A 17637-nucleotide genomic window follows, 5' to 3' on the forward strand; every position below is an offset into this window, starting at 1 on the left:
CTTATATGCTCACCTAATCTAGATGAAAACTTTTTGCCAACAATAATCCACTTGTTTTTATTGCTGCGTTTCTGCACAGATTAATTTAATTTGCCGGTGAGTATTTTGACAAGATCAACGCAAGATCATAGTAGGGATTTGCATTCATCCTTCATTTCTGGTAATGCTGAGGAAACAGTTTTATAAGACATACTACTCAGTGTCAAAACTTTATACAAAATGGAAATGGGGTTTTGTTCAATCAAAATAGTCTTCTATATCAATATCTGGATTCAGGAGATCTTCACCATAGGCGGAAAGATCCATTTGATTTAAAATTAAGTTTTCAAAGGTTTCTTCCAAGTCCGTTTCACCAATCAGCACAGCTCCCATCATTCGGCCACTCTGCATCACTACTTTAACGTACTCTTGTCCCTTGGTACATCTCAGCATCAGCTCATGGTCTAAACCCAAGCCTTGTGCGTTGTATTTTCCCAAAACCACCACCTAACAGAAGGAAAAGGAAAAAGCATTCATAAGATCATTGCAGTGTCTTTTAGCATTTCTGCTGATTACATCAGTCTTTTGAAGCTTAGAAGTGTTAACAGGAAAATCTCTGTCTCTAGGGAACCTTCCCCCTTCATTGGCTTTCAAACCCACAACAGAATTAAAAGTCTTCACCTTGAAATATCATATACAAAACCCAATAATGAACCAGTTACCATGCTGAACTTACTTGAATTTATCCATGAAGAGAACCTTAATGAAATGGAATATATACATAGATGCAAAGTAGATCAATGTCATTCACCAATTAAAATTTATAATTTATCTATAAAGATCTTTGCCCTCTTCAGTTTCAGCATTCAAAGTCAGTATGAATGGAGAAAAATCTAAACTAAGATTAATTATTTTACAGAGAAAACTGTTTCGTCAATATGAAAGCATCTGCTCAGCAATGGCAAGTGAATATAAGGAAGCAGTATGTGTGTCACTCAGTGGTTGAAGACTGTTAGAGTGTATTTACCTTGTAATTGAAAAATTTTGTAACATGAGCAAATAGTTCAAAGCTGAAATCCAGATCAATAGATTCTCCTAAAGTATCTGCTGCCATGCATTTTGCTGCGTACCATCCCATCTGCCTAGCTTGAGTCCACAGTCGCATCTAATAAAGAAAAAGATTTAAAAACACAGATACATGTCACTGTGCCATGACTGACACTCACTCTCTCATCAATGCATACTACATCTTTCATTATACTCAGAAAGGCTGAAGAGCTTGGCTTTCAGCCACTGAGACAGAATTATCTGTCATCAACACACCCAGGATTATCTACTTGTTCACCATTTTCCGCTTCAATTGAGCTTTATTTTCTCCCATCTGCGTAATAGTATGTAATTTAGTTTGTAGATTAGAGTGCTGCTGAGGGCACAATCGTATGATTTGATTTACCTGATGCCACACTGGACTAGGTTCCCATGCCGCCGTGCAGATATCCCCAGCTGCATATATATCTGGCAGGGACGTGTGCATGTGTTTATCTACTGTAAGACCTCCATCTTCACCTACAGCAAACTAAAGGATTTGCACAGATCAGCAATAAGAAAAAGAATCATTTAAATTAAGTAATTAAACTTGATCTATGTTAAGCAGTCATCTCATTTGTTACTTTTTAGTGGCAGACTCCTAAAAAACACGGGTATTTTAGCTGTTGCTGAGCAGCGCTTACACAGCCCCACAGCGACAAGGCTGGGGGTGCACAAGAAGTCGGGAGGGGACCCAGCTGGGGCAGCTGACCCCCACTGACCAAAGGGATACCCCCAAAGCCATATGATCTTGTACCCTGCAATAGAAGAAGGAAGGGAGGGAGGATGTTCGTATTTATGGCACTTGTCTTCCCAAGTAACCATTACGCATGATAAGCCCTGCTTTCTGGAAATGGCTAAGCATCTCCCTGCCCATGGGAAATAGTGAATTAATTGCTTGTTTTGCTTTGCTTGCGCACACAGCTTTTGCTTTCCCTAAACTGTCTTTATCTCGACCCATGAGTTTTCTCGCTTTTAACCCTTCTGACTCTTCCCCCATCCCACTGGGGAGTGAACGAGCTGCTGTGTGGGGCTGAGCTGCTGGCTGGGTTTAAACCAGACTCCGAGCATAGAGACAGAATGACCTCAAGGCCTGAAAATTCCCATGGCAGCCATGAACTCTGTAATCAGCATCCATGTTCAGATGCCGATTCAAAGCGTGACTTCCCTCAATGAATACGAGCACCTTTATAGCTCAGTTTCATAGATAAAAATTACTGGAAGTAACTGCTTCCTTCCCAGGAGAAAATCTTAAGATTTGTAAGGCAAGAATGTGGTGCAGAATTGACACAAAAACTATTCTGAACTTTTGCCACATTAATCAATTCTACAAATGTTTTTTCTCTTTGTATAGGCTTAATCTTAACAGTGTATATTGTATCAGTATATATCATGAGCAGCAATATAATAAGCCAAGAACACTAATGAAATTTATTTATCATCATGTTAGGTATTTCCAGTACCAACAATTTTGAAATGCTGTACAAGATTCAAAACCTTTATCAATCAATGTTTCATGTCAGAAGCAGAAACCAGCTGAAAGAGCTTATTTCACCTTACTTAAAAAGACAGCTTAAACGTCAAAAGAAATCAGTATGCTTACATTATTGCCATCAAGAAATGGTTCAACATTTGGCACAACTCCAGTTGCGCTGACAATGAAATCACATCCATAAATTTTTCCATTAGTTAATTCCACATATACAGGCCAGAGCACTGAAAAAGGGGAAAATTTTGCCCTGAGAACGTAACCAACAGAAGTTATATTAATTATAAAATTAATATTTTATTATAAGACATGAAATAAAATAAAAGAAAAACCCCAATCTTTTAAAATATCTAATTGATTAGGCAGGGAAAAATTAAAAATAAAATAAATTAACCCACCACCCCGCCCCCAAAACAGAGAAAACAGAGATTACCTCTAACATTTCTTACCTTCATTCAGCACTAGAAAAATGAGATTTTGGAGCTTAGCTCCAAGCCCTACTACTAACTTTCTCCGCAGTTTTCCTAAATCAAAGCCCTCATTTGTAGGGGAAAAATACTGTGTCCTGCCGCTGCTTCAGCCCCATGGGCTGATCTCTGATGTACACAACTGCCAAATATTCTTTTACATATAAATTTACAGATGCACAGGAAATGCCTCAAAAGCAAAAAGAATGACAGAGATTTGACTTCCCAGAATCTTATGCTGAAAGTAACTGGCTATTAAAATAATATTTTAAGTAGTAATTTTCATTCAGTGGAATTCATAGATAGAATTATTCATGAAACAAGTGATAAGTTTTTCTGTTTACTTTGAAGGATTACATCAGTTTTGACACTAAATGTTTTTCGTGTTTTTTTCTTCTCTAACTCCACTATTACTGTAAGATTTTACCAGACTGTCACAAGGAGGGAATATTTGTATTTGCTCTAAAGCAGCAAACAAGATCAAACAAGCTCCAGCACTGCTTTATCTTCAATGTGTTGTTTCTAATCAGCACTGGCACCTACCCTCATCTGGTTCTACATTTTTCTCATCCTTAGGAAAAGTCAATGAAGTCCGTTGCAGTTGGATAAATTCTTGCTGTAAGTGTATTTTCTTTACTTCACATAGTATTTCAATATGTACTTTATGAGAAAACTAAAGAAAGATTGACAAAGTTGTAAACATGATGATTACAAATAACAGTATTTTTAATAGCAAGTATACCTTCATCTGAATTGACACGATACTAAACTGGGGGAAAAAAAAACCCCCAAAACAAATCCCAAACCAAATATATATCCCATCCTAAAGTGTGACACGTTAGGTGAGTTCTTACACGTTTTCCTTTTTTGGCACAGATCTAACCACAGCAAATGGCAATTTCCCTGCTTTTTCAGCAGATCTCTGATGTTCCTTGAAATCTCATGACAATTTATATTTTCCTGGCATGACAGAAAACATATTCAAGTTCCCCTGAATTTACAGGAAGTGAATTCAGAACTTATCAGAACAAGAAAAAAGTAAATTCATCTTTTCCATCTTTAAGGATTTCAAATCCTTCATTTCTCTATGATGAATTCAATTCTGATTACAATGTTTATATTCTAAATGCTGTAAAAAGAAAATACATCCTGTTCCATCAACACATATTTCAACCACTTACTCCTATTCTGAGCTTGAGACAGAAACTGGAAAATTACCCATTTCTATAAAGTATTTTTGCAGATTCATGCCTTGAACAATTTTACTTCTCCAATACATGAACACATTTCCACAGCCTTCAACAGCTGAAACACCACTGATTAATATGATGAATATCCTAAACATCCTTTAGTTGGTACTGTAAAGCCATTTCTGTAGAATCCATGATGATCTCCTCTGAAGGGCCTTTTTTTAAAATAAGTTTAACAGATGCAAACACCTAACAGCTAAGAAAGTCATAAATAAAAACTTGATAAAAATATATGAAATGTAAGGATTTTTACTTTATTTCAAACATGAAACTCTTCACAATGCTTACATCCACTACTGATTTCACATTTCATTGTCTGCTGTGAAGGAGACTGATGTACCCTGTACCTCTGTACAAATCCTACTGTCCTGTTTTTTACAGAAGAAAACGTACGTATGGCAGCTAAAAATCAGGACAACAGAGGTACCGCTGCTTCTGGTTAAAGCTAGGATTGATACCAGTCCTACGGAAATACGTAAGCCAATATTTCTGCTTCAATCTGAAGAGCAAATTGCTAAAACCATGCCAGTGGACCGCCTTCTTTAAGCGGAAGATTATTTATGTTAACGTTATTTTCCTGTTTAATTCTGACAGGAGAATCAGTTCATGCACATTTTATTTTTATTTTTCATTTCTTGAACGTGACATTTCACATTCTGTCATCCTTACCCACTTGAAGCAACAGTTAAACAAATGTAAGCCAGGTTACAACCATACCTCTTTAGTCCCTTTAAGATGTAAGCCCTCGTGCCAGTCAGGGCCTAAGGCACTGCCCAGTTTGTCAGATACTGCTGTAGGTCCTTCTTTTTCCTCACTTCCTGAAGGAAAGAGATGAAGAATATCAGATTTAGCGTGCACACTTCATTGTCTGCAGAATTCAGAACAAGGATTCTCAATTAAGAGAAATATGATCAGGTTGCCAGAAGGGAAGACAAAAATGTGCAACGTCCCAAAACCCATTAATTTGCAGCCAAATCAGACTCCAAGCCAGTATTTTTAACACCTTTCAACTTTATGCCTTTCATTATTTCACTCGCCTCCAAAACAACCACGCCACTGTCAGGTGCCTGCACGGACTCATAACAGCCAGATTCCAAAAGCACCAAGGTTCTGGAGACCCACTGTAGACTTAGTTGCTTAATATCACTGCTAATATTTAAATTGATGCCCATCTGCTAGCAAATGTGCACTGTCGCCTCCACTGCACAAAAGTGCAAATTCTAAAATACCATGATACATTTGAAGAACACTGAGTGCCATTTTGTGATGTTAGGCTGACTCTTTTACAATTTATTCTTCTAATCTGAAGTCTAGAGCCATGCCCTTCCTTTTGTTATTATTTTGGTCATATATATGTTTGTGTAATGTTTGTTCGCGCAGTTCTAGTTAACTGCTGTTATTAAGACTGCAGTTTCACTGCATCTGTGATAATGTTACGTGAGGTTTCACCTGGTCCTCCAACAGCTTATTACAAGAAGCACACCTTCCTACTTAATGCTGACATAGTTTAGAAAAACATTAAAAATTACAGAAAACAGAACAGGTTCTTCAGCAGGTGGAATCCAGGAAATGAAATGTAAACTTGGCACAGATATAAAAATAAGCAGATTTTTTACAGATTTTTAGATAACTGTATTACATGCTGTTGCGTGTCCACATTAATTATGGATCGGTTTTTGTATCGCTTTTTTACTTTTATTTTTTTAAAGAAGGAAATGTCATTGATGTTAACAGTCAACCTTATTTATGGCCTTTTAAATTAACTGATCATAGAACTGTCTTCAATATTAAATGCTGCTGCTGCTGCAGCGTTAGGAGACTAAAACACCATACCTTCCATTGTGTACTTGGTTCTTTTACATTCAATTGGAGTCTCTCGTTTTTCAGCAGTTAGCTTTGGAATGAGAAATTCAGCTGCTCCCGCATCAAAAAAAGTGTTCCCAATGGCTTTGTCTTTGATAGCCCAGATTACTTCACAGCCTTGGATTTCATACCTGTGGGCATTTAAACAACGGATAAAGTGAGCAAAAAGGATCCTACTCTTAGCAACACAACTAGAAGCATGCCAGGTTTCATTCCAGAAGCTAGAAATAAGGTATCCAAGACTTTTAAACCAATCAAATCCATGACTGCTTCTAAATATTTACATAAGGAACATATTAAAAAAAAAAATAAATCTTCAAGTTGACAGGTTTCTCACCAGCACAACCTCAACTGAACTAGGGAAGGGCACGAGGGGAGGCAGATCAAATTTATAATAGTAATACTTAGTATTTTCTGCTCCCCACAATGGGAGAAATGTGCATTTTTGCCAGACTGCCCACTGCTAAGAGCAGGCATTTGGATCTTGTTTGTATTACCTGGACCATAAACTGGTAGAGATGGGCAGAGGAAAATTCAGTGCAAGCAAAAAAGCGATTCCCTGCAACACAAACCAAGACCACATATTTGTGTAGAAGAGATGTTTCTGTGATCTAGCAGAGTGCAGGACCACAGGGTTCAATATCCTACCTGTGACAAAGGCCACGTCAGACACTTCAAACGCTCTATCAACTTAAATTAGGCTGGGTGCAAGATAAGCTGCCTCTCTATTCCTCTTACATCTTCTGTCTCCAGAAACCAGACAAGTTTTATAACTTCAGTATTGCCCTTAATAATCTTGACAGAAATCTTTGTTGGTGCCAAATCAGACAAACACTGTATGTACTTATGTTGTGCCAAAGCTTCTTCTGAAGCTTGCTGAATTTTATGTGACAGTAAACGTTGCTACTGTGAAAAAAAAATATTGTAATTGATTTTGCCACTAAATGCTTTAAGAGTTGCAATTCTATAAGCCAACCTTTGCCCAAACTGACACACACTAGATTCAACATGAAATTGTTAAAGATTTTATTTGCATATGTATCTTTAAAATTTAGTCATTTACTTACACTAATTCAAGCGCAATGCCACCGTTTCCTACCACTACTATTCTCTCAGCTTGAGCCAATTTCTTCTGAAAAGCCTGCATTAAGAAAGAAAAAGTCAATTACAACTTACATGTGTTTCTTCACACTGATTAATTACATCCTTTTCAATATTTTCTTGCTCTCTTAGTCTTTTCATTTTGATTTTCTCAGACTACTGATCCACATTTACCTATACTAAGATCTGTTATAGAAGCTAGTGAAACCTGTGAAGTTTATCATATTAAGGGATGAAGTTATTGATACAGCCTTACAAGTCTCAAATTGAGACAGGAAAAGTTAAATAATTACATGTAAGCCGATCTGACAGAACCCTTAATAGAATCCAAGAGACTTTTCACTGTCCTAGAGACCATTAGCATTGTGATATCTATTAATCCAGTTTTATTACAACTTGCATAACTTTCACAGCAATTTGTACGACATTAAAAAAGCAGAGATACAGAAATCTAGGAATTTAAAAATTCCTGATCAAAAAAAAAATCAGGATTTAAAAAAAATAATGTCCTTCCATAACTTTTCATTGTAAGAAGTAACCCTTGCCAGATACACCTTCTCAGGGAAGTTTCTACCAGTGCCTACTTTCTGTTTATATTTTCAGATTGGCTTCTGCTTGGAGGGCAAAAGATCATTTATTCTACATTATCGTGTTAGCAATATTGTCTAGGAGCTCTCTATAAACTTAACAAATATTGCAACTAATTAATTTAATGGTATTTTGAGGCTATTTCTCTGCTACTGAAAGTGTTCTATTTAAGGATATAGAATAACAAACACCATCTTACATTTCTCCATTTCACTCCACAATCATTTTTAGTATTTTGCACCAGAAGCAGGAATATATTATAGACTGATAAGTCCAAAACACATTTACCTGTGCACTGTCAGTATCCCGGATTCCTAATACGTATGGGTTTCCTTCAAAAATTAATTTTGGTTTTGCTCCAGCACACAGGCAAAGTTTTTCATACATATATTCTTTCCCATCTTCAGTGAAAATTTTCTGTAAAAATTAAAAGAAAAAAAAAAACTGGAGACAGATCTACGAGAACATCAGCTTTTTTTCCCATAACGTCATAGTATTTTGCAGATATTAGAAGCTGTAACTGGCTTCTTAAAGAGCAATCCTTCCTACTCACATTGACTGCGCGTTAGTTATTTGCATTACACTCAAAACAGACTTACAAGCCTAAATATACGATGGATAAGATGGAAAGTGTACACAGTGCACGCCAAGAAAGATGAAATATAAAGATTACCACTTGGTGGCACTCTGTACTCACTAACTGTGCTAAAAGAACCGATTTTCTATGTGACAATGTCGCCCCACCCCAGTAACAGATGTAGACCTATGCACTACTATGTATTAGCAGTTAAGAATCTCATTCAAAACATTTCAACAACAGTACACCGGTGTTAACTTAAGTAGGCACAGGCTGGAACACAATTTATGAAGACCGAAAATTCTGTTCTTTGCTAAAGAAAAAGGGTAGGCACTAAACAAGCTACATTGTTGTGCAACAACCAGTACTTCACATTTTATGACCTTATTTGTTGTTTTCCAAACCATAATCTAAATAGTTTACAGCAGTTTTGCACAGAGAGAGTTTTTAAAGTTTCTTGGAAAACAGAGGCAAAAGATCCTCCAAATCCATATACATGAAATATTCATTTTCACAGAGACATACCAAAACTAAACCAACATTATAATAATGATACAAGAACATAATTCATTCAGAATATTAGCAAACCATAATCTAACCGGAATCATCTCTCTGTGACCGATTCAGAATATTTGCAAATTATAATGTAACTGGAATCATATCTCTGTGACTTAAAATGAGCAACACCAGTTTTGGTTCTCAATGTGAGTTTCCGATAAGTGAAGTGAAAAATAACGTTGTCGAGTTGACACAGACACTAACATATGTGCTGTGCACTACTCGTACTTGCAACATATTTCCTGCTAAAAAGAAAGAAGAAAAGGTGGAAATGTTGGTGCTTTCAAGAATTATTGAGCTTTTTTATCACAAGGTTGTTAATATTTTGGTCTCTGTAGCAACAAGCAGTAGTTCAGGAATCAAAGAGACCTCCAATCAAGGGTTATAGAAATTTTGACACCTATATTGATATACAATATTGGCTTCATTGACTGGTTTCCTTGCTATTCCAATCAGGTATTCAATGCTATATCTCTAAGGTGGCAAATCTAAGAGATGTGGTTTCTTAATTAAGAAGTAATTTTTGATCAACAATTATATCTCCTGCATATATTTCTACTTGAACAACAGTGAAAGTGATAAGTGAAATTGAAGTTAGGTAGTATTTTTTTTTTTAATTTTGGTAACTTAACACTTTAATAACCAGAATGTTCTTCAGCAGAATTTCATGCGCCAAATACTCACCTGTTTCTTAGATTTATTTTTTTTTTAAAGAATTTGAAAAAACACATAAAAGTGAAAGAGAAAAACATTAACTTACATGTTGATCACTTTTCAACTGTTTTACTCCAGACTGTATAACTTTAATATTGGGATATCGTTTTTCTAATAGAGAACTCGGTTGCTCTTCTACGTCAAACTCCTCGAGTGTTTTGGAGACCTGTAGGAAGAAGAGAGTTATTTAAAAATATGAATCATTTGTCATTTTTTTTTTCTAAAGCTTTTAACAAAATGTGTTATGTTCGTTTCCTGTAAAGAAGGCACAACATAAAGCCCACAGTCTCAAAACACGTTACCATATTAGTGCTAAAAGTTCCTTTTTATATACAGTATCTTTTCATGCCTATTCCTGGTAAAGAGTCAAAGGAGTACAGGGAATTTTAATTCTAAAGCCAGAGATTAAACAAAAATGGAGAACCGTGATGGCTGCTCTAACTGCTATATTGTTTTATTCCATAAGTAGCCTATATTATTAGAGTTGTTAACACTACTTTTAACTTACCTGATGGAGTGTTAATACCCTGGTTTTCTCGTTGCTATCACGTTGATAAAATAACTCAACGATGTTTTCCCATCTTCCTCTCCTCAGCATTTTGGGAAAATAAGTTTTTGTTCAAAATAGCTTGAAGAATTATAGAAACATTTTTGTCTGGAATAAATATTTTTATTCTGTCTAAAAAAAATAATCTGGTTTTCTTCAAAAACCTAACGATTCCAAACCCTCTTGTTGCAGGTAGTTGGTCCTTATGTCAGGAAAGTGCTTACTGTTGTTCAGCTTGTAAGCAGGATGTATAAAACAAGTGTTTTGGCAAAAGAGATTCAAGATCACCTCGAAGTATTTACTTAGCATCTCATCCGTAGTCACTATCTGATATTTCAGAGACTGGTGGGGCAAAAAACCCACCACCACCAAACAAAAATCCCAGAGACAAACCACAACTTGGAAAGCAGTCAAGTTATGTTGAATATTCAAAGAGTCTGGAACACAGCTAGGAACCAGAAGCCATACCATGCTTGCAATTCCGAGAAATTAAGATCCTCATGTCCAAAACTTAAATGCTGCTGCCTTCAAATAGTGTTTAGCTATTCCCTTATTCTTCAGATACTAAAACTTCTGCCAATGCAAATTACAGACTTTACATCTCTGCAATGTGTGAAAGTCTTTCCTGGATTCTCATGACCCTACTATCAGCATTGTCAAACTCAGAAGATATTCTTTAGTTGGGTGTTACTCTACAAGTCTCACACAGAGCTCTCAAGTCTCTCATCTATGAGTCTCCTTTTTGGAGACATTCAAAACCTGCCTGGATGCATTCCTGTTCAGCCTGCTCTGGGTAAACCTGCTTTGGCAGGGGGGTTGGACTAGATGACCTCCGAAGGTCCCTTTCAACCCCTACCATTCCGTGTGATTCTGTGATCTATGTTCTGAGCATCCCATTAGCCCTGGACAAAAATTATGGTATGAAAACGAAGAGATACTGATAACCAGTTACAGCCACTAAATGCAAAGAAATGCCGTTCAAATCTATGCTTCATTTACCCCCTGTAGTGATTTGAGTTAGGCATTCATACACTAGGAAGAGTTCCGTTAAAACCAGGCTGCCAGATAAACTGCAGAGTGGTCTTTCTTTACTTGTCATGAGATATGCCTCACCCATTAGATACCATGTTTCAGAGAGTCATGAACATAAATGCCAGGTGGAAGCCCAGCTCCAGGTGTCCAAACTTTCCCTCAGAGTAAAACCTTACTGGCTGGCAGCTTTGCATCCTCAGTTCTGCGCAATCCAGTCCTGTGGTAGAGTTTAAAGTTCCCTCAAAGTGGGAAAAAGAACAGTGCTTTTCCAAGATCTGAGTACCTCTGCAAAACTATCTTAATGAACCTCTATCCAGAAATCTGAACTCGTGTGTGGATTTAATTTTCTTTTTCAAACCAGCAGGAAGGAGGTCACTGAATCACCAGCTGCTGGAGATGTAGATAAAGCTGAAGGCAATTTCATAGAAGGCTATCTCTTTTTATAATCCTATATATCCCTTCTATTTAATTCTATATATTCTACATCCCTTCTTGTAATTCTATACTATAATTCTACAATTTAGAACTAGGATTAGTTTCTAAGTTATCTGTACAGATACAAACTTCTGAAGAGGTCTTACCATAAGAAAAATTAAGTCTCTCTTACCTGTTTGAAATTTGTTACAGCCTTTATAACTGGAGAAGCTGTCATTAAAAAAATGTCTTCTGAGGGGAATTCCATGGCCAGCTTGTAAAGAAACAGAAATCATGATGAGTGAGTACAGTCATCAATAGATTTTGACTTTAAGACAATAAAATTATTGGTGAAAAGTAATACATGTTATTACATTACTTTAGTCTTGTAGAATCCTATCAGATAGGCACTACTTCAAGATTATGGAAGGATAATGACTGAAATGAACAGAATTTGGAGACCAAAGATTTTAATCCATATCTTCAAGAACTGCAGCTACGGTATAAATGACTACTCAAAAGACTACTGTCACAGTATTCTAAAGGCCAACTGCAGGAACACACTACGATTATATGATTTCTGCAGACACCCAGTTGCTGGACATACTTTTTTTTTTATCGCGTAGTAGTGACTAATTCTTCACAGATTTCATTTTGACAGAGGAAATGCTGATTCCTATCGGCTACTTTAAATGCTATTTCTTAAACTGATGAATGGATTATCATTTCAGAGTGCTACTAAGCAATATAAGACTTTTACAGGCCACAAGCCAAGTGAAGACTTCCCATTTTAAATGTACATTGCTCTGCCACAGAACATGAATCAGCTCTGTCAAGCACAAACTGCTCATCTCTGAGGTACAGACAAAGTACAGGGCTCCTTGTCACCAGCATTCTACAGGTGAACAGAACAGCTGTATAAGCCACCAAGAAGCACACTTCATGTTGTACATGAACAACTGAGCTATAAAGGGACTAGCACATATTCCTGTACCTCAGAAAGAAGGACTCTTAACACAGTAATCTGAAGGTGAAAGTGGTGAAATCTTGTTGCTGGTTTCAGCGAGATTCACATGGTCATACTGTTGGCAAATACAAATGAATTTAATGATGCTACGTAAAACTTAGTGTAATTCACACTTCATATCCTGAATCCCTAAAGTGCTTCCTGCATACTGCAGCTGTATGCTTTGTATTGACAGACAACGGGAAGGAAAGTTGACACGTTAACACACTGTGCTGCAGCAGCTGCTCCCAGCCGTACCTAATAAGCCTCAGAAAAACTACAGAAAGCACATCATCATGTTCAATATCTTTATTAATGACAGATAGTGGGATTGAGTGCACCCTCAGCAAGTTTACAGATAATACCAAGCCGAGTGGTGCAGTCGATTAGTTAGAGGGAAGGGATGCCATCCAGGAGGACACTGGCAGGCTTGAGGAATGGGCCCATGTGAACCTCATGGAGTTCAACAAGGCCAAGAGCAAAGTCCTGCACCTGGGCTGGGGCAGTCAGCAGTATCAGTACAGACAGGGGGATGAAGGGATTAAGAGCAGCCTCGCAGAAAAAGACTTGGGGATACTGGTTGATGAACAATTAGATAAGGTTTGTTAACATGTGCTCACAGCGCAGAAAGCCAAACAATATCCTGGGCTGCATAAAAAGAAGTGTGGCCAGCAGACCACAGGACCTCACCTGGAGTACTGCATCCAGCTCTGGGGCTCCCAGCACAAGACAGACATGGACCTGTTAGAGCAGGTCCAGAGTAGGGCCACGGTCAATGGTCAGAGGGCTGGAGCACCTCACCTACGAGGGCCAGCTGAGAGAGCTGGGGTTGTTCAGCCTGGAGAAGTCTCCAGGGAGACCTAACTGTGGCCTTTCAATAAATAAAGGGGGCTTAAAAGAAAGACAGAGAGAGAGTTTTTACCAGGGCCTGTAGTGACAGGACAAGGGGTAACAGTTTTAAACTGAAAGAGGGCAGGTTTAGACTAGGTTTAAGTAAGAATTTCTTTACTGTGAGGGTGGTGAGACCCTGGAACAGGTTGCCCAGGGAAGTAGTGGATGCCCCATCCCTGAAGGTGTTCAAGGACGGGCTGGATGGGGCTTTGAGCAGCCTGGTCTAGTGGGAGGTGTCCCTGCCCATGGCAAGGGCGTTGGAACTAGATGATCTTCAAGGTCCCTTCCAACCCAAATCGTTCTGTGATTCTGTGTAATAATCATCTGATATACACGGTAAACCAAAATTTTAAGACTGCCATTATGTACTCAGTGTTACTTACACATGCTCAAATGCTTACTCCTGCCCTCTTATTACAATTTAATGGTTGTTTGAAACTTTCATTCACTATTATTAAGGTTATTGCATTTCTTTACCTTTTAAAATACTAAAATTAGAAATCTGCCAGATGATAGACAGAATATTGGGTTTATCCATGCATATGGAAATGTGTAAGTCATCACAATCCAGAAATAAATGTAATATAAGCATGAAAGGCAGAAATTATGTAAGACATGCAACAGTTTGTGACAGAGAAAATAAATCTAACTCAAGCTTTGAAGGCAAATTCAGCTTTAAGACATTTTGTCAGATATTTCAAAATGTACTCAAAAAGTAACTAATGCTATGAGAATTTTCTTAGACAGACCTGATACAATGATTGTTCTCAGCTGCCTGAGAAGTATGAACTACAAGACATCATATAATGCAGGCCCAAAATGCAGTATGATGGACAAGTTGTTTATTGCCACTATGTTCCACAGAACTGTACTTGCTGAAAACCAGAACTGAGAAAAATTGTGTTCAATCTTCCTCTTTTATTTAAGGCATGCCCTCAGCTACGAATGTACAACACAAATCTTTCTAGAACACACGATGCCACTTCTAATGGACTTGGTGAACTAAAACGTATGCCAGAAGACCGCTAATTCTCACTGCTAACTGTGCTTCCTGCGGTACTAAGAGGCGAGAAAAAGCAGCAAGTCTTTATCATCACATTACAATCTGATTTGGGTTTTCCAGGAAAAAAGATAATGGCCAGGGAAAGGAAAGAGCGTAAGAAAAGAGGTGTGAATTACAGCAGTAAGCGGCGCACTCTGTGAGCTCTGGAAGAAAACAAAGCCCAAACTCTGTGGCACTAACACAGCAGAAAGCATCCTCAAGAAAACAATGAATTTTAATCCCTTTTATAGCAATCTTAAAGACTACTGACTTAAGACTACAGACATCCAATATATATTGGAAATAACTGTATTGTGAAACAGGATCGTAGCAATTAGATGCAATTCTAAATTATTTCCAGGAAAATATAAAGTCTCTGAGCATATTAAATATTGACCCAAATCTTATTCTTGCAAGCACATAGGTATACACAAGAGCCTTAATTACGTGAACAGTTTAATCAACTTAAGGCATTATTCATATTAATACAGCATTTAAATGTCTGTAATACCAGAGTCCACATTACATTAACCATAAATAAAAGGAAAAGACTCTCAAACTAATAAATTGTACAAACCAATTCCATAAAGATGGAGAACACTGCTGATATTTTTTGTAATTTAGTCTGTGTAATAAATAGAATCATGTTTGTTAATCAAATCAGGCTTTCTTAAAGGCTGGTGAAAACTTACACTGTTTCGACTCTTCACATACTTGAATCGCAGGCATCCAGCGTGTTATCTGGTGCACTTTGATACCTAAAGGCCTAAATCACAGGCATCCGGTGTGCTGTCTGGGGCACTTTGACACCTCAAGGCCTAAATCACAGGCATCTGGTGTGTTTTAACACTTCAAAGGGAAGAGCTAATTTGTGAGATAAGCTGAAAAGAGTCTCCCCAAGGACACTGATAAAGATGAGGAGCCTTCAGCCTCACGACCATCAGGAGGCGGGACAAGACCGACCCCCTAGCAACACGTCGCTTAGACACGGAATATACCAGGATTGACACATATACGGGAACCAGAAGAGTATATAATCAACTACTTTCGGGGAGTGGGTGTGCGCCGTTGGCGGAGCAAAGACTCCCCGGCCGCCCAGCGCTGTTTTGCTTGTTGCCGCTTGCTTAATAAACTAATTTGATTAATTGGACTGGTTCCTGTCAATTATTGGGCCTCAATCTATAACAGTCTGCATATGGTTTATACAATATGTCAGAAATTAAATAATACCACTTTATCACCAGAGAATAGATGCATCTGAAACAGAGTCTTTATAATGCTTTATAGTTTTAACAGATAAAATAGTCCTCATTGAACTAACATACATACAATTTTATTCCACACTATAGCACTGTCACGGTTTGGGCCAGGTTGGCCAATGACAAGATGACAGATGCTCTCTCCCAAACCAGGACAAGTACAAAATTACCTCCAGTTACTTCAAAAACACCAAATACCTTGAAACCAAGCAATGAATTTAGAGCGTGACCTCATGGAAAGCTGAAGAGACTGACAATCTCGACAGACATACAACCCTATACATGGGCCCAATAAAAACAGAGCAATATTTTTATGAAAAGGAGCACGTTGTAAGAGCCTTCATCTTAACTGCAGTACAGTCCTTTACAGCTATGAGGAATAACACAAGCAGTGCCCCTTCAAGTTCCTGACCTCTTGACTAGCATACGGAATGCCACCTTTCTCAAGTTACAAAGTTCTAATCCTCTTTTTATGAGGTGGTTGTAAATCCTTATCAGGTTATTTGCAAGAGTTTTAACCTCTTAAAGAGGAATTCTAGACATATAAATATTGTATGTAACATTTAATCCCTGCGGCTGGATTGGTGTTTTTTTGGTTCGGATTTTTTTTTTTTTTTTGGGGGGGGGGGGAGGGTGGTGTTGTTTTGTTTGTTTGTTCTCAAGAGGGACAAAATATTTGTAAAAAATTAGGGAGGGGGCCCTAGGACAAAGTATGTAATTACTGCACAAATCAGAACGCTTATGCAATTGCTATATAAATCTAATAAACTGTTTCTACAGAAGTTCCTACATGGACCCTGAAAGCATTTGTGTATACTCACACCCGGGCGGTCCCCACAGCCGCGCAGGCCGGTGCCCCCCCCGCAGGCCGGCCGCCTCCATGGCGCACACGCAGTTGCACGGGGCCCGCGGGCCTCACTCACCGCCCGCGCACCGGCCCCGACACCCCGGACGCCGCGGGGCCGCAGAGCCCCCTCCGGCAGCCCAAAGGCCGAGGCGGGGCCTCACCGGCTGAAATGACACCCCCCGCCCCTGCCGGGGCCGAGAGAGGGGAGGGCCGAGGCCGGCGTTCGGAGCCAACATGGCGCCCCCGGGGAGGGGGCAGCAGAGGGACGGCGGCCCTTACCTTCTCCGCGCAGGTAACCCCTGCGATGCCTCCGCCCACCACCACGAACCGGCTCCGCGCAAGGCCGGAGGCGACCGCCATTTCCCTGCCCGATCCAGACCCACCGCCGGGTCCGGGCTGGGGCGCGGAAGGGAGCGGCGGCTCTGGCGCTCCGCCTATGGCGCCCGGTAGGGGCCAAACTTCCTCCGCTGGCGGTGCGTACCCGCCCCGCAGGGCCAGGGCAGGGCCCGGGCGGGGTGGGGCTGAGTCACATCTGGCTCACCCACCCCAAAACAGGTTTTCTCCCTGAATAATTAATTAATTAATTAATTATAATTTAGCCTTTAGTTTCTCTTCTTGCCAGGGCCTGAATGCTGGGGGGTGAGGGGGATTTTGATGGGCTTCGTCGAGGGACCAAAGAGAACAGGTAGCAAATGGTTAAGATAAAAATTAAAAAACAACAATAAAAAAGTAGATTCAGGCCTTTTTTCATTCCCTATCAGGAAAAAGAATCATAGAAATGTGAGAGACTGCGTTTTCCCCAGACCTACCCCCTCTGCCATCAGTTTTTGGACACAATACTAAAAGTATCACTTAGGCCATGGTGTGAAGACGAACACCGAGGTGATGTTCCTTGGATGCTCCTCTCCCTATCTGTCACCCACCCCT

The 17637-nt window shown here is 39.0% G+C and overlaps 1 protein-coding gene across 5 annotated transcripts; it reads right to left on the reverse strand.

The window, feature by feature from the left end:
• Positions 1 to 131: 131 nt before the first annotated feature.
• Positions 132 to 17186, reverse strand: PYROXD1 (pyridine nucleotide-disulphide oxidoreductase domain 1). 5 transcript variants are annotated; one of them, XM_054190996.1, is made up of 13 exons: positions 16990 to 17177; positions 12660 to 12747; positions 11859 to 11939; positions 9719 to 9838; positions 8112 to 8240; positions 7202 to 7275; positions 6105 to 6265; positions 4989 to 5089; positions 3565 to 3694; positions 2669 to 2781; positions 1433 to 1555; positions 1007 to 1144; positions 132 to 486 (listed from the first exon to the last, which is right to left on the reverse strand). In XM_054190996.1, exons 3-13 carry the CDS (start codon positions 11931 to 11933, stop codon positions 238 to 240), a joined length of 1413 nt encoding a protein of 470 aa, XP_054046971.1. In that variant the 5' UTR covers positions 11934 to 11939; positions 12660 to 12747; positions 16990 to 17177; the 3' UTR covers positions 132 to 237. The 5 variants fall into 5 exon arrangements, with proteins under 5 accessions (XP_054046971.1, XP_054046951.1, XP_054046981.1 ...); XM_054190976.1 differs by lacking the exon at positions 12660 to 12747 and having other exon boundaries at positions 16990 to 17186; XM_054191006.1 differs by lacking the exons at positions 12660 to 12747; positions 16990 to 17177 and adding an exon at positions 16062 to 16428.
• Between the last annotated feature and the right edge of the window lie 451 nt (positions 17187 to 17637).

Source organism: Rissa tridactyla, chromosome 1 (assembly GCF_028500815.1).
Source record: "Rissa tridactyla isolate bRisTri1 chromosome 1, bRisTri1.patW.cur.20221130, whole genome shotgun sequence".
Classification (NCBI taxonomy): Eukaryota; Metazoa; Chordata; class Aves; order Charadriiformes; family Laridae; genus Rissa; species Rissa tridactyla.

What these genes read in the sequence shown, in the direction of transcription:
- PYROXD1 (XM_054190976.1), bottom strand. Translation starts at nt 17,070, where the DNA reads ATGGCGGTCGCCTCCGGCCTTGCGCGGAGCCGGTTCGTGGTGGTGGGC. An exon ending in ATCTTAAAGGGACTAAAGAG is followed by an intron (nt 3,695 to 4,988) that starts GTATGGTTGTAA and finishes ATCTTTCTTTAG; the next exon opens with TTTTCTCATAAAGTACATAT. An exon ending in CTAGTCCAGTGTGGCATCAG is followed by an intron (nt 1,145 to 1,432) that starts GTAAATCAAATC and finishes TTTCTTTATTAG; the next exon opens with ATGCGACTGTGGACTCAAGC.